This window comes from Sesamum indicum, linkage group LG2 (assembly GCF_000512975.1).
Source record: "Sesamum indicum cultivar Zhongzhi No. 13 linkage group LG2, S_indicum_v1.0, whole genome shotgun sequence".
In the NCBI taxonomy this organism is placed as follows: Eukaryota; Viridiplantae; Streptophyta; class Magnoliopsida; order Lamiales; family Pedaliaceae; genus Sesamum; species Sesamum indicum.
The window spans coordinates 1,541,953-1,560,333 of NC_026146.1; the positions used below are offsets into that span (position 1 = coordinate 1,541,953).

Consider the following 18,381-nt stretch of genomic DNA (forward strand, 5'->3'; position numbering starts at 1 on the left):
TGCTTGAAGAGCTTATACCTACCAGATTGGAAAAACATTTCTCGATGAAAAAGGGTCAGAGAAGAGGAAACAAATTCTGTGAGTTTTTGGGACGCGAAGATTCAGAAGAGACTGGTAATACAGAGAAAAGCTTTGGAATGGTAACTGAAAGGCGTGGTAATAAATGATTATTGAATATTTTTTTAGCTGAAAGGAGGAGAAACTTCTTTTTGTTTGATAGAAATAAAGAAATCATAAAAGTTTCCAAGGACTACAGATATGGAAGAGGTCCAAGTGAGATTCCTTTTCCTGAATCTATCTGGAAAATATTAATGATTTTGATCGAGACGTGTTTTACTGTTCCATCAACAGTTTGGAGCTGCCGAAATTTGACTGGAAATTAGAGATTGCACTGCACCCCCTGAGTTTTTAGAATATCCCTTCTTAAGCCCACCTCTTTATTTTGTTCGTGGTGTTATTATTTGGGGACATAGGAAGTATTTGCGAGCATTTTAAAAAAGTATTTTTCAGTTCTTGGCTCTTGAAAAGTACTTTTAAAATGTTTGGGATGTCAATTTCTATTTTTTAAATGGCTAACAAAAGGCTTTTAGGCCAACAAGCGCTTTTGGTTTTTTTTGTAAATAAATTCAACTTTGTTTTGATTACCTTACTCTTATTATAATAATTTTAAATTAAAATTTATTGTTTTTATTTTATTTTTAAAATTATATATTTGAAGTTGATATTGGAGTTTTCAAATAATTTGAATAATTTAGCAATAATCAAATTTAAACTTTCGCATATTTAATATTTTAACATTTTTATATTTTATTTGCCATAACATCTAATTGTATCATTTCGTCCATATATTATTATTTGATTAAACACTTTTTTTTGTAATATTTTTAAGAAATAAAACGAAATATGCTACTCGAAATAAAATTTATTTTTTTGTGAAAAAATAATTATTATAATAGTTTCTTTTTAACACATAGAGACCAAATAGTCTTTAATTAATTAAGTTATTTTAGAAGTGATTTTTCTCCAAACATTATCCAATTTAGCTTTTATTTGCTTTTTACTTTTTTAAAAAATACTATCCATTTTTTATTCTGCTACAGCTTCCAACTTTTCAACAAATATCACTTTTCTAAAAGTATTTGCAAATACTCTCTTAATATAATAATTATTATTTTTTAGTTACTTGAAAAATTATCATTCTATTATTATTTGATAAAATTATATAAGTCGTAATTATATTGCCCTCATCTGTGATTTAAAAAATTACATCTAATACTCTTGAAATTTATTTTTGTTTAATTGTTGATCTATAAGACATACGCAAAAACATACTTCAACAAGCAATGCATTTATCAAATTTAAAATGGATTCAGCCTAAAAAACATTCCGATGTGATCAATTTTTTGTAGGGGTGTTGATAGTTACAGGTACACGATTTGCGTGGAATAAGGTAACCATGAAACCTTGACCAATGTATCTGGGCAGCACGTATTATTTGTTGACTAGAATTCAAGTACTGAGCTAGCATAGGGAACATATCTGAATATTTATAAATAATTTTACTTATTTCTTTCTCTTGTTTGAGACAAATTATGAATATAGAATATTTTATACCTTTACAGTGAAAGAAGTTGAGATGGAGTTTTTAATAGTAGATTACCTAGAGAAAAAAAGTAAAAGAAATTTTCACCTAAAATATAATAGTTGGTCCGTTCAGTCTCGATAAAGTCCATCTTGTTGCCATATAAATGAACAAGCACAAATAAATTTTAGCTAATGTAATAAAAATACTAATTATTGTTCCAAAAACTTGATTTCTTTTATTTATGTCAAGAAGCTCAGGAACGCATAATATGGAGTAGAAAGATTCAAATCCCCCAAGTAAAGAATTGTTAAAAAAATAAAAAAAACTAGTAGATATAGATATGAAGCAACGTAAAATAAACCAAATTTGATACTTGAATATTCATTTTGATAGCTTGCTACTAATTTTTCTTCTGCTTCTAGTAAATCAAATGGTAATTTCTAACACTCAGCTAGCGAAGAAATTAGAAAATCGATAAACCCTATAGGTTGATGCTACAAATTCCATCAGCAAAAACCATATTTTGATTGCGCTTCAATTATATCAACTGTACTTGAACTATTAGATAATCATAGTCGCTGATAACATCACCTGTTCCCATCGCTGTTATAGAACCGTACATGAGATTTTCACCTTATATGGCTCCTCATAGGTCACAAATAAATCTAAGGACCTTTCGGCATTATTTATTTGGATGTGTTTGTTGGATTGATAGAAAGTGTCAAAATAAAGTGTTTCGGCCAATCAAATCATGCTTCATCGTAAAAGATTCAAGCCAATTAGACCGCGCTACATGGAGCAAGTGCATGTACACTAGAATCAAATTAAGATAAATATTTGTGATATTTATCTCTTTAAAAAAATATTAAAGAGATATGTTAAATTGACCAATCATATAATATGATGTGTTTATCTCTTTAAATTAGATTATAAAGAGATAGTGCAAAATGTGTTCAAATACATCATAACTCTACTCTGACACCTATATAAATGGGCCCTTAAACCTCGTTCAACACACATAGAGATAGAGAACGAAGAGCAAAGCAAAGGAAGAATTTGAGATAATTCTCTCTACGATTCAAAGGCGTCCAAGGTGGAGATCGACTTTTTCGTCAAAGGTGCACCATGAAGTATGGCATTTAATTCGAGATTACAGGCATTAAGCCTTCGAATTAACGTTATAAATATCCAAATATATTCTCAAGAAGATCCAACTCACAAATTCACTTGCAAATCATCAAATTTCAAGTTAAGACTATAGCATTTAATTCGAGATTACAGGTGTGAGCCATCGAATTAATATTATAGAGATTCAAAGTCAAGTCTAAAGGAGATTTACGTGGAGATTACCCTTTGAATTTGTCAAGTTTTACAAATACTACCTTTGGGGAGAAGAATGATACAATAGAGATTGTACCCATTTGATATTTAAATGCAAATATTTTTATTTGTGATAAATATTTATCTTTTGATTTTTCAGACACGATAACATTAGTGTTCACACTCATAACAATCAGCTTTACGAAGATCCCATTGTATTCTGGAAGCTCGTAGCATTGGTCCTCATAAAACCCAATTTAGTTATTTTTTTGAGCCAATAATACCACACTTTTGATATTCAGCAATCCCGGCTAAAAAATAATTGCAAAAATCCTAACATTTATCTTTCCAACCATGAGGTAAATCAACAACGACTCCTCCGATATGAAAATAATTATGCATCATGCGCATCAAATTGGTCATATATCAATTCTTGTTCTCAAAAAATAAAGAAAAAATGATTATGTGCCCCAATGTCTACCGTAAAAGAGCCAAGCCATAACAAATGAGAAGCGATACGACTCAACTCCAACATAATAATTTTGTTATAGTTAGCCCTTTTAGGTACTTGAATATTATGTAGTTGTTTGGGTCCATCTATGGTTATTGCTTCTAAGAACATAGTAGCTAAATAATCACAACGCATTGCATAAGGCAAATATTGTATAATTTTTTGACGTTTTGCAATTTTCTCCATCCCTCTATGTAAATAACCAAATATTGGTTCACACACAATAACACCATCATCATCGAGAGTAACGATTTACTCGATGAACACCACGCATGAGGTCTTTTCTTATAGTTGGTTCAATCATAAGTTTTTTCCTGAGTCAATCATAAGTATCTCTTCTTATTTTAGTGGTGAAACTGAACACTTGAAAATCAATAGATCCTCTATTTTCTTTGTTTTCTTTTTGAGAAATAACCGAACTGAATGAAGTTTTTACCATAAAAAATTCCCCCTTCGCTTTTTACAGATACGAATTTAACGACCAGTAATAATAATGTCACTAATTTGAATGAGGTATATTCTAATCCGAATTTTTTTATAAACTACTAATTTTCTGAATTCAATCAATCAATCCAATTTCAAGATAGGATAGAAAAGGATTGGTACATTTTTTCACTGAAGAATTTAGACCTAAATGAAGAGGGTTATGTTGCGAGATCTAATTGAAACATTATTCATTTAATATTGAAGACTACAATGAAATGCGAGACAAGACATGGAATCTGTGTATTTCTTTGTTTTCATAATATTAGGCATAGGATAGATAGAAAGAATGCATTATCACGAACTTTCAATTTGGATAAATATGTATCCTTAACATACTAAAACGATTGACATTATTGGTAGCAAATCAATAATGATTAATACAAGCTAAATCTTCTAATAAAAAATTAAGCCAAGGAAAAAACTTTAATTTTATTAATTGATTTTTCTCTCTATCAAGATGGCTATTGTTATGTGAAATTGGCTGCTTTGTTTTATGTTCTTTATGTTCCAAAATATTGGATTTTTATCTACATCATTTCTATTCTTTGAATGGACGCAAATTAGAATTATCAATTTTCTACGACGTCTAAAGGATAAATATATTTAGGAACAAGCAAATCAAAACAATTCTTAAAAAGATATCTTTGCTCTTGGTATTTTAGATTGGTATGACGCTTATTCTTATGAACCAACGAAACACTTATGATTTGATACATAATAAATTGTCCATTTTTTTTTTCAAACAAACAAATGGGTTCTTGTTGAAGATGGCTGATCAATTTTGATCATAAGCAGCTACTGTTGAACAGAGCAAGAATAGAGGAAGAAGAAGGAAGCTTCAGTCGTGCTTTATTATGAGCCTTTTTTTTAGTTTTGAAGCACGATTTTCATTAGCCGTTGTAATAAATCGTGATTTTCATGTATTTCTTATTTCAGCATTTTTATAAGTAAAAACGCGAGTTAGTTGTAGGTGGTTAGGTTTACTGTTTATAAAAGGAGAAGAGGGTCTTCTTCTCAAACAGAGCTGTACGTTTAAACCAAAGAAATATACAGAAACTTTTACTGCCATTTTTCTTCAAGTTGCTTATTCAAACTCTGCAAATTCACATATTGTTTTCAATGTTTCCGCTGTGCACAATTTTACATGGTATCAGAGCCATCAATGATGGTCTCTGATATCTTCTTGCCAAAAGAATACATCATCAACCTTCTTGAAATCAAGAATCAGATTACCTTCAGAATGGCAGAAGATCCGGAAGTTTTGAAGCTGCAACCAGGAGATAACCCAGGCATTATTCTAGTGACAAATTTATTTGATGGAACAAACTTTCTTTCATGTAGCCGTTCCATAAAATTGGCCTTGACAGCAAAGATGAAACTCTCCTTTATCAATGGAGAAAGTCAGAAACCAGAAAAGAATGCAAAAGAATTTGAATAATGGATAAGAATAGAATCCATGGTGGCTCATGGATTCCGAACTCCATCAAAAGAGAAATATCAGAATGCTTTATGTACACGAATACTTCAAGGGCCCTATGGAAGGAGCTGGAAAATAGATTTGGCCAAAGCAATGGGCCAATGGAATACCAACTCAAGAAGGAATTAGGTGCTACTGTTCAAGGCACGATGTCTTTATCAGCATACTTCAACAAACTCATGAAGTTATGGGACGAACTGGCCTGCATCACTCCCATACCAAGCTGTACCTGTGGAAATTGCACTTGTGGAGCTTCAAAGGAGGCTGCAAATATTAAAGAAAATGACCAACTCATCCAATTCCTCATGGGATTGAATGAGGCATATGACAATGTGAGGAGTCAGATTTTAGTGATGGAACCACGACCAGACATTAACAAAGCCTACTCCATGGTGCTGAATGTAGAAAAGCAGAGGGAAGTCAACTTTGGACAGCCACAAACGACTCCTAACATGGCAATGCAAGCTTTCAAGAAACAAGAAGGTCCAAGAAATTTTCAGAAAAGAAAACCTCCAGTAGATAAAAGATCTTTAATCTGCAAGCACTATGGGAAAACCGGCCATTTGAAAGAAGGGTGTTTTGAGATTCTTGGTTATCCAGATTGGTACAAATTTCTCCAAGAACAAAAGAAGAACAATCTCACAATCCCCAGTAGATCAGCTGTTGCCATGAATGCTGAGACTGAAAGGCCAACAACATTATTGATGGAAAAGCTATGTCTAACATGATAAGGACAGAATTCCATAAGCTCTTTGAAAAATTAAAGTTGCAAGGCACTGGAGGAATGTTGTCTGATAAGTATGAATTTTCAGGTAAAATTTTAGAGCACAATCTTTTAAATACCAGAGAATCTGATTTATGGATTGTTGATAGTGGGGCAACAACCCACATGTGCAATAACCACTCTCTATTTGATATTGCTGAAACGCATGCTCAATACACTTACATACATCTAGTTGATGGAAGTAAACACTTGACCACATACTCTGAAAATGTTAGACTTAGTAGGAAACCTCTATGTCATTAAGAATGAATCATTTGACAAAAGATTCATAGAAGTAGCTCTGACTGATTTCAGAAACACTGATTTTATAGCTTCTAGAATAGAACCTAAAACATGCATAAGAGACTAGGACACCTTTCACATGATGTATCGATCAATACAGGTCTTATAAATAAAAATGAAAACAGCAATTCTACTTGTGAAATCTGTCCACAGGCAAAGCAACAAAGATTGCCCTTTAGTTCCAGCAATTCTTATTCTTCTTCATGTTTTGATCTTATACATGTTGATTTGTGGGGACCCTACAATGAATACTCCCTCTCTGATTGCTCCTATATGTTGACTATTGTGGATGACTATAGTAGGTGTACCTGGACTTTCTTGATGCAACAGAAATCACAGACTTTTAATCTGTTAAAAGAATTTCATAAGATAATATGGACTCAATTTTATAAGAAAATCAAGAAAATAAGGACTGATAATGGATTGAAATTTTTAAATGAACAATGCCAAAAATTCTTTAAAGAAGAAGGAATAGTTTATCAAACTACATGTACTTACACACCACAACAAAATGGCATTGTTGAAAGAAAACACAAACACCTATTGCAAGTTGCTAGATCCATTATGTTCCAAGCTAATTTACCTAGAATGTTTTGGTCAGAGGCCGTACTAACATCCACTTACATTATAAATAGGATTCTCACACCTGTTCTTAAATGGAAAACTCACTATGAAATTCTTGTGAAAAAGCCAGTAGATTATTCTCATTTTAGAACTTTTGGTTGCTTATATTTTGCTACCAACACCTTGACTCATAAATCCAAGTTTGATACCAGGGCTGTTAAATGCATTTTCCTAGGGTATGCTCACAATCAAAAGGGGTATAAAGTATATGATATTAATAAAAAAACCATCATTACTTCTAGAGATGTAGTTTTTAAAGAAACCTCCATGATTCTCAAAATAAAACAGCCAAAGCAACCACTAGGAGGAAGCAATCGTGGCTGAGATGAACGAGAAACCAATCTAAACCAAATGAGCATGAACAGGCAAGAGACTTCACAAACAAGAAAACCAAAGACACAGACACCGAAAGAGAAAAAGAGAAAAATGACAGAAGGAAAAACATATGCTAACAACGAAGGTAAAGAACCTCAGGAGAAGTTGCAACAAACTAATACACAAAGGAACAAAACGAGTGTAATCCTACTGCCACACTAGCTCCGAAGAGCAACCGCTACATACCCCCAAGCTAGACGTCAAGGCCTCCGTAACCCCTAGGAAAAGATGGCACAAGTTTCACTGGAGTCGGCTAGTGGTTCCAGAAAGCATAAAACAAGGAGCAAATGGTGGTGGGACTCTCAGTCAGAGAGAACGAAAGACTCCCATATAGAGAGAACTAGTTGCTTCATAAAATTCATTCAAATACCCTTTTAATCTCTACTCTTTTATCAACTACTTATTCTAGTTTACATGTTATACATATATAAAACTGCAATGATGTTCATTTATAAAAAATTAAAAGTATATACCCGTGTGCTGAAAACTCGAAATAAGGTCTTTTAAAGTGATTTTATTTAGGTGATTGCTACTCCAAATGAAAAGAATACGGATCAATTATCCTGACTCAACAAAACACCATTGCTACAACTACACTGAAAAGGCTCTAATTATAACTCTTCGAATCTTAAGTCAGTGGATTGTAAGAAAAAAACAATGAAAGTCGTAAGAATGTAAGGGTTACAAAAATTTGTACCTAAATCATGAAGAATGACTATTTATAAATTTATCTCAATTATACAATTTTACGTAAACCACAAACATTAAAATATTTCATAATGAATATTAGGGTTTAATTTATATGCACCAAAACTGAGTTGTAAAAACCTTTTAGTTAACGAAACAGATCGACAGTTTGTCAAGAGAGTAATATTATTACATATTTGCATTAGAAAAACAATAAAGACTTGCCGATTATGACTTTTGACCAATACTATTATTGAACCAAGTTTGATTTTAGGTGTAAAAGTAACGTTTGACTTTTGCAAGCTTCTCATACTACTTCTTCCTTTGAAATACTCATCGATCAGTTAGTCTCTATTTAGACCAAGATTTTTCTTTTATTTCACATGTTGATCAAAATATTTAGAGATATGAAAAATAAGAATTTAGAATTAAAAATTTTAAATAAAAATGAAAAAGAATTAAAAAATGAATACAGAATTAAAGTTTGAAATATTTTAAACTCTGAGGCCACCTTTGGGTCGATAAGATTTGAAGTTATAGATTTCAGATTCTCAGTAATAAATTATTTGAATTTATTTGCATAATCATAAATCTAAAGAATTTTAAACTCTTCGACTCTAAATTTAAACTATGTTTTGTTGAACATTGATTCTTTTAATATAAAGTCATTTAAAATACTTTTTTTCATATAGTCCGATCCATCAATTCAAACATAGCTTAAGATTATTATCCGAGTAACTCTATGACAAATTCATTAGGAAATCTTTAGTAATTTTTTTATGGTTATTTCTCAATTTTTAAGTAGATAGACGTGTTTTTAGGGATAATATGTTGGGACTTGGACTAAGATCGAACTAGGCTCGAATGTGCCTGTTTTACTTTTATTTTTATTTTTTATGAAATTGAGATTTTTTTTTGAACAATTACTTAAATTTATAGTTGTATAATGAAATAAAATAAATAATAAATTAAATCACGAAAAAAGTTATACTTAAAAAAAGTAACAGTTAATACTACATAATGAACTTAAATAATAATTTGATGAATAAGCTTACAATAATAAATTTAGATGATAATAAGTTCAAAAATACTTACTTGAAAAAATAAACATATAGTATTAATAAATTAAGGTACTAAAAATTTAGAAGTAGGATAAAGATATTTTCAAAGTTTCAAAAGTATAAAAATGCTATCAGAATTACTAAGGTTAGAAGAATAAAATAAAACTTAATATGTCATATATTATTCTTATTGAAAAATGGCACATCGAGCCTAGCTCAGGCCGTGTGATTCTGGGCTGGGCTGGTCCCAGGTTTCAATGCCTGCGATCGGGTCAAAACTGGATCGATCCTTAGTCAGCTTGAATCAAACCAATTTATTTTTATTGATTCAATTCAATTCTAAATCGGATTGGTCCAACTCAATCCACTGTACATCTTCATGCACAACCATATCAAAGCACTTAAAATACTTGGAAATTGCCGAAATATAACTTCTAATTTTAATTAACTATGGCTTGGTCAAATTTAAATTATTTATTAATTGTTAATAAAAGGAAAAAGAAAAATGGATTTTTGTACTTGTTTGTGCCTAGAAATTGCCATAGAAGGCCAATGATAACAGCTGACAAGTTGAGAATGGCAGTAATCTGAACTAGGAGTAGCTGTACACCATCACCATCACCATCACCATCATGTACTAAGTAGTAAAACTGTGTGTTCCAGAGAGATTTCATATGTCTTCTGCCACTGCCATCATTTGCTACCACAACACAATACATCAATATTTTCTCCTATGCATTGGGAAATTGTAAACTCTTGAAAAAATTGTAATTTTGATCTCAAAATATAACATAATTTATAATATTAATCTCATATTTTTTAAAATAATTAATATTAATTTCATATTTTAAAAAAATATTGCAAAATTAGTTCCATCATACAAAATTAGCAGTGTTGGGGACTAATTTTACGATGTTTGGAACTAATTTTGCAATATTTTTTAAAGTGTGAGACTAAGTTTATAATGTTTTTCTAAAGTGTGGGACTAATATTGTATCGGTGAGACTAACTTTATAATATTTTCGTAAAGTGTAGGACTAATGTTAACTATTTTGGAAAATATGAGATTAGTATTGCGTGATACTCCTTTAATTACTTTTTTTTCTTCTCTAAAGCCCGAAATAATGGGAGCTTGCCCCCACTAATCAGTCCAACAGTTCATCATGTTGACCTATGAACAAGGTATCAAGCCCATATATACTAACCTTACCGAGCCTAAAAATGAGTCCAATATAGTAGGACTCAATAAACAATAAAGATTCAATATCACTATATTCGCAATATCTCAGTATTCATCATACTGAAAAATCTCTAACAAACTCTCTATAGATCCACTACGGGCGACCTGTCAACAACAGGTAAAACAAACTCTCCATATTTTGGGTTGACTGGCAATAACTTGTTCAAAGGATCATATCTCCTTTCCGATAAGTTCAAATCTCAATTTATTTTTTCTAGGGATGTTAAGCAGACCCGATTATCTGATGTCCCGACCCGGACCCACTCCCGATGGGGGGGGGGGGGTTGGTACTGGGGGGGGGGGGGGTGTTGGTACTCATATTATTGGGTCCGGGGTGGCTCCTGGTCCTAAAATATTGGACCTGATCGCTCTGGAGCAGGTTACGAGTTTTGTATCGGACGCTCCCCGATCTATTTTTTTAATATTTTTATTATTTATTTATTCATATGCAATGCATTATTAACAGAAAATTAAGATATTATAGGTAATTTTTAAATAATTTGCATATATCCAACTCTAGATATGAAATACAAAAATAAATAATTGAATATATTATTTGTATTATATATATATTTGTTTTAGAAAAAAAATTATGTTAAATTACCTAAATTTACTATGATATTTAGTACTACCTATAGAAAAAATTAGTTGAAGGTATTATTTGCATTATATTATTCATTTTAGATAAAATTATGTTAATTTAAAATTGATATTACTTTTTGAGAAATTAAAAAATTAGATGAATATTTTGCTTATATTATGTACTTCATTTATATAAAAAATTATGTTAAAAATACCTAAATATAAAATGATATTAGTTATTGAAATATAAAAATTACTTGATTGTATTCTTTATATTATATAATTCATTTTAGATCAAAATCTATGTTAAAATTACTAAATTTAAAATCATATTACTTAATAAAAAAATAAAAGTTTAGTTGAGTATATACTTTGTCTTAATAAATAGGTTTAATTTTAAATTGAAAGCTATGTTAAAGTATTTAATTTAAACTAATATTACTTATTGAAAAAGTAAAACATTAGTTGAATGTACTCTTTGTATTATATAATTCATTTTAGATAAAAAAAACTATATTAAATTACTAAATCTAAATTGATAATACTTAAGTAAATAAAAAATTTAAATTAGGTGGGCGCGAATCTGAGTCAGGATGCTGGGGTGTGGCCGAGTTTTTAAGGGGATGGGGTAGGGTTTCACGAAGAGGGACGGGTTTCGGGTTCGGGTTGATGTCACTAGTTTTTTCTGTTAGTTAGCTAACACAGATAGCTTTCAAAAGGTGTATCTTTTGTAATAACTAACCTCCAAATTGATCCCATTCGACCTACAAATAAAGGTTATACTGCAGTCATAAAGGTAACTTGATTCTTTCACACTCTCACCTTGTTTGCTCTCGGTTAGCATCAAAGCTACTAGCTCCCTGCTCGTTTTTGGCACTCTACACACTCATTTCCACTCCTATTTCAATATTTATCACTCCATTATAATTATCCTCGTCACTTTTAAGCATCTTCCTACTCATTTTTGGTAAATTATTTTAGTCACATAAGTTTTGGAGTGTTAACCCCTATTTTTCAAGTTCTTTAATCTTAGAATTAATTTTGCAAAGATCCGTTAACCATTGTAGTGTTGCAGAACTCTGGTACGCATCAAAAGAAAATCTAAACTTTATTAAAATGAGAAGATTTTCGAGATGTATCTAACTGTATATATTTGATGGGTGATTAAGGAGAAATGCTAGAAAAATACCAAAAATGCCCTTCATTAAGGGCGTTTTAGTCATTTAAGCAAGGATCCACGCCTTTTTCATCGGTCGGGTCGAATAGACCCGGACAATTGTAGCCGTCCGATCATGGACGCTGGCTAGTAGGATGAGACCACGTGGCTGGTGATAGACCCGAAACGCCGTAATTAAAGGTAACTGTTCTGCGTTTATTGAGATCGAACTTTGTGATCGCACACTTTTCTCTCGATCAACCTAACTTGAGCGTCGGAGGGTCATTGTCGGGGACGTGCCCGACGAGCTCACAGTTCTTGTCTTATTCTCAGGGAATCCAAAATCTGATCTTGGAGGAGTTAGCTATCTGTTACGAGGCCGTGTCCCGGGATCGCTGAATTCGAGCCGGATCAATATTATTTTTGGATCATAATATAATTGTCGATGTAGTATTTTTATTTAAATTTTAGTGTAAGTGGGATGAAAATATAGTCAATGATTTTATGGAAATATTTAGAATATTATAAAGTCTAATTAATGGAAAATGAATGAGAAGTAAATTTTTTAGTAACTTTTTGAGTATGCCAAATAATATCATGAGCTGGGACAAGATTTATGTATTTATGTATATATATATATATATATATATTTGTTCTAAAGATGTAAAGGGATTTACGTGCTAAATTGTAATGTGCATGAAGTTAATTAATAATGGGAGCTGTAAAATATAAATTGACTTTATAAATAAAAAACAAAATAGTATTAAAAAGGTCAAATTTGTAAAATCACAAATGTGCATGCTACTTATTAATAGTATTTTCTTACTAGAAAAAATATGATTTTCCGCCACAATTAATTATTATAGCCAAAAGAATTATGACAAATACAAACCAACCACGACTTTGAAACGGCTAATAACCATTATTTCTGCAAATGTGGCCAAGATATTAGTCACGGCCTCACGGCAAATGTTTTAGCTATGGCTGAAAACCATAGTGGATATTGATGAATCGTGGTAAAAATTTTAATTTTTATTTTAATTTTATTTAATCATGATTAATAATATTAATTTACTATAATTAAAATCATGATTATATATAGTATAATGAGAACTTAATCTTTTTTCTTTTTTGTGGCATCAGTTAGTGAAGTTTTTGCACATTTCCCTCCAATAATCGACTATATATAAATATTAGGAAAATGTATTATTTTAGTCCGCTAAATATGCCTAATTTTAATTTTAGTCCGATAACTATGTCTATTTTTGTTTAGATCCAGTAACTTACGAAAATGCTTACTTTTAGTCCTCTAGCAGATTTTTGAACAATTTTACCCCTATGCAACTTTTAAAAGGCAGTTTTAGTCCATATATACTCGTAGGAGTAAAATTGTTCGAAAATGTGCCAGAGGACTAAAAGTAAGCAATTTCGTAAGTTACTGGATCTAAACAAAAACGAACATAGTTATCGAACTAAAATTAAAATTAGGCATATTTAGCGGATTAAAATAATACTTTTTTCTAAATATTATTTTTTCTAAATTTAATTCCTTGAAATTTTATTTCCCGAAGAATGTTATTAAACTGCTCATAAATTTTACTTGGAAAAAATTTAAGTCCTAAGGTTTGTAGTACAAATCAGACATACTTCACACTCAGACGCTCTCCGACTTTAATACGAGTTTTGAAAACTGACAGTCTGACCCATGCACAAATCCACCGCACCTTTAACTGGAGTAAACGTGTCATTCCATTTTTAACGTCTGAAATTGTTAACATTTAAACCCGTTATCCCTTAGCTGTTGCACACCGTTACGTGGGCATAATATGTCTGAAAAATTCTTATCAAATTAAATTTTATTGAACCAAATCAATCAAATACTAAATTTGATATACAATTATTATGTGATTGATTATTTTTCTTGAACTGTACACAAATCACGCACCAAATGTACTGCATTTGTTGCTTATGAGGCTTAGTTCAGTTGGCAAAATTGAGGTTCCACGACCTTAGAGTTCATGAATTTGAACTCCGTTGTATGCATGGGATGTTGTTTTACTGGAATATAGTAGGTGTTGTCTATTGTAATGGTGTATGTTGTTTATATTTTATTTATCTGATATTATTGATGAGGGTATGATGGTTGTAATTACTTTTGTTATGTATTGATATTTGACGTGAATGCTTGTAATTGAGTTATTTCAATTAATAATAGTTCACCGCTTCAAATAAAAAATATATATTGCACTTGTCATAAAATTGGTTTAAGTCAGAATTTCCTAATAAGTCGAGGTCGCTATTCCAGTGGAGCTGCTATTTAGGCAAAAATTCGTATCAAATCAATCAGAATGTTACAAGCGTTGATGTGCTGTTAATTGGTCATTTTTCTGAATTGTACACACAATCATACAACAAGTGTATTGGACTTGTCATAAAATTGGTTCAATTTCGTCCAAACTCGATTTGAATTAAAATTTCCTAATGTGTCGACATCGCTTTTCCAGTGGAGCTGCTATTTAGGAAAAACTTGGTATCAAATCAGTCCAAATATTACAAACATTGATGTGCTGTTGATTATGTTTTTAAATTATACATCGATTGTATATACACATAACAATTATATTGCACTCGTTATATAATAATTTATTTGAAATTATCAAATCCAATTTAAATCATCATTATTATAATTATAATTATTATTGAGAATTGAAATAGGAGATTGAGGGTTTTGGAAGAGGTGTATGAGGATGTTGAGCTGTCTACCAGCTAATTCGCTTGCTTCCAACTTATTCAGTAAGTTGGTGTGCAGGTGGCTTCATTTATTTCAATGCTTCCAAACAACCCTCTGTTTGTTTCTTGGAATAGAAGCTTGGAGGGAAACCAAATTCACTAATAAAATTAGGATATCATTTATTCTTTTTTTTTTAAAAAAAATTAAATTTAAATAATTGATTTAAATTTTCCTTTTTTTTTGGGAATAAATTATATAGAAATATCTATAGAAATTCGAAAAATCTTATAATTTTGGGAGAAATATATATATATATTATATAATTTATAAATTAAATATTGAAAAAACATTTATTTTCATGATTTAATTGTAATTAGTTGATGGAGTTACGTTTTAATTAGTTCTTTTGAAGGGAAATACGTTAGTATTTCAATGTATGGAATTAAATAATGTCGATTGGATAATTAATAATTCTTGAATTAAATGAAATAATAAATTCCGTGTTAGATTTTTGTATTTTAAATTAAAATAAAAACATGTTCATGAGTTTAATTATTAATTAATTTGATTGATTTTTTTTTTTGGAATACTTAAAAAGAATTATAAATTTTAATAAAATGTAATGAATTTGGTAGCATGATCACAAGATTTTCAGTAGAATTTCACCAATCGGGATTAAAAAAAACCAATGAATTTGGTACAAAAAAATAACGAAAAAAATCCATTATACATGGAAAAAAACGAAAAAAAATCCAAAATAGATGGAAAAAAATAAATAAAAAAGATTGAAATTAAATTAATGCAATAGCTTAAGTACGAACCGGCGGCCTTAACGGCGGAGGCGCCGCCGTCGCCACCCCAAATCCACCGCAAGGATTAATTGTCGTTCCCGTATACTTATAGCACTCAGGAATCTTCTCCTCAACCGTCGGATCACTGACACCCTGATTATCCCCACCGCTAATTTCCTCGTCGGGAGCTGACATATCATCCAAGAACTCCGCCGCTAATTCTCCGGCGCTGCAGGTCTCCTCCATGACGTCGCCGAGGGGGATCAGAGTCAGTACGAGGCGCCCATTGGACCGGTACGCCTCGAAGTACTCGTGGCGCTTCACTTTCTCCTCCTTGATCACCAACCTGCCATCACTGGTGTAGTACCTCTTCATAACCCACGGCATGTGTGGCGGCAGATTCTCGGTGCGGACCAGCGCCGGAATCGGAGGCGGGTACTCCTTCTCCACCACCTCCCTCCGCCTCCGGCGTCTCGTCACGGCGCGTCCCCCTCCGCTGTGCCATGGGCAGCCGTCTGCTACATCGGGTTTCAGATCGACGCAACTCTCCACACCAATGTAGTCGCCGAGCTCTGGGCTGTGCATGGCGACGGATGAGAATAAGAATGTATATATCGAAAAACTGGGAGATAATTTCAGTTTTTGGATTGTATTGTTGTGGGTTTTTATGGAGGGTTTTGCATGGGGGTGCGGTGGAGTGGGTGGATGGGGGTGGGGGTGGGGGATGGGGGGGTATGTTGCAGGAGAATATGGACGAGAGGTAAGGGTAGGGTGTAGTCATACGATGTCCGGCGATTGGCTGAGTTTTGGATTATGGGCTGGGATATTTTATTACCTAAATTTTACGTTGTAATGTTGTATACATCTCTATGTACGTACGTTGTAGGAAAATAGGAATTATATAAAAGTAAAAATTGTAGGAAAATACGAATGGAAAACATATGGAGATTGATGAAACAAAGGTAAAATGGTGCAATAGAATTAGAGTAATTACATAATTAGAGAGGTAGTTTAATTAATTATTTACCAAAAAGAAAGTTCCATATATATCGACAAATTAATTATTTGTAGGGGAATACTGGTCTGTTTGGATAAATTTAAACTAATGATATAATAAGTGTATGATTTGTGTACAGTTTAGAGAAAATGATTGTGATTCCACGGTCGATAAACCATGGCTCTCCCACATAGGTGCCTGTATATTGTGTGAAGATGGAGCGGTCGAAACACATGATCATTTGTTCTTCTGATGTTGGTATTCTCGACGATACTTAATAGTCCTTAGACGGTATGTACGTTTTCGTTGGCCTAATCGTAATTGGCTAAGGGATATTACTTGGCAACAACAAAATGGAGAGGAAAACACATCATAAATGTGGCATATCAGACATTGCTGGCTTCTTGTGTCTATCATATATGGCGAGAACGCAACCAACAACGATTTGAGTAGATGGATCCGACAGCTGACTCGGTAGCTTTTCTTATTGTAGAGGATGTTCGGCAGAGGATACTTAGTGTTACATTACCTCCCTCTGTTAGTTCTTGTGCGTTTTATAGAATATAACGTATCCCTTGCCCTGTCGAGAAAGAATCCACACTTTGAATATTGTTGTACTGTACGACTGCAACTTTTACTTAATGAAATTTATATTTATTGGAAAAAAAGTGATTGTATTTGTTTTGTGATTAATTTGATTTGATCGAATTTGATTTGGATAAGAATTTTTGCATTAATATTTTATGTACTCACGGGGTGATTTTTTCTTGAATATATGTATTATTTCTTGAAATAGACATAATTAACTAGCGCATCAAACAATGATTTAATTTTTCTGACGAAATTAATATTTATTATGTAGATTAATAATATATAGACGAAGGGTTCGTCAAGGAGTTTCAATTGGCGTTTTCAGTTAAGTTAAATACGAAATGATTAAAGCATGGCAAAAGATCGGGCCCGGTTTTTCATATCACAATATCCAATGTTTTCATCATAATTAATATATCTATTTAGTAAAATTATTTAAATCATTTATATAATTTTCATCATAACTAATATATATATATATATATGAAGAAAAAAGTATTATTTTAGTCCGCTAAGTATGCCTAATTTTAATTTTGGTTCGATAACTATGTCTATTTTTATTGAGGTTCAGTAACTTATGAAATTGCTTAGTTTTAGTCCTCTAGTAGAGTTTCGGACAATTTTACCCCTATAAGTGCATATGGACTAAAACTGCCTTTCAAAAGTTGCATAGCGGTAAAATTATCCGAAAATCTGCCAGAGGACTAAAAGTAAGCAATTTTGTAAGTTACTGGACCTAAACAAAAATGGACATAGTTATCGAACTAAAATTAAAATTAGGCATACTTAGCGGACTAAAATAATAATTTTCCCATATATGAATTTTTATTTATATAGTTGTAAGTTATCTAGAACAATTTGACACATATTGTTCATTTTATTTTGCTTTTAAAATTTTATGAATTGAAATATTTTGAATTATATTTTAAACATATTAACCATTGAAATCTTTAGAGAATTAATAATGAGTTTAATCAAATTTTGTGATTAATTAAGGCCCACAACTGTAAAATATTCAACTCAAATTCAACATATATAGTAAGATTATTCCAAAAAAATTTACAATTACGTACATTATATTTTCAAATCAATATATTAATA

At 31.5% G+C, this 18,381-nt stretch overlaps 2 protein-coding genes across 2 annotated transcripts; one reads left to right on the forward strand and one right to left on the reverse strand.

The window, feature by feature from the left end:
- On the forward strand, positions 5,340-6,107 carry LOC105177764. Its single transcript, XM_011101013.1, has one exon. The coding sequence runs from the start codon at positions 5,340-5,342 to the stop codon at positions 6,105-6,107; it is 768 nt and encodes a 255-aa protein (XP_011099315.1).
- Positions 15,667-16,382, reverse strand: LOC105176827. Its single transcript, XM_011099750.2, has one exon. The coding sequence runs from the start codon at positions 16,275-16,277 to the stop codon at positions 15,711-15,713; it is 567 nt and encodes a 188-aa protein (XP_011098052.1). The 5' UTR covers positions 16,278-16,382; the 3' UTR covers positions 15,667-15,710.

Coding starts and splice junctions, on each gene's coding strand:
- LOC105176827 (XM_011099750.2), bottom strand. CDS start 16,277: ATGCACAGCCCAGAGCTCGGCGACTACATTGGTGTGGAGAGTTGCGTC.
- LOC105177764 (XM_011101013.1), top strand. CDS start 5,340: ATGGATAAGAATAGAATCCATGGTGGCTCATGGATTCCGAACTCCATC.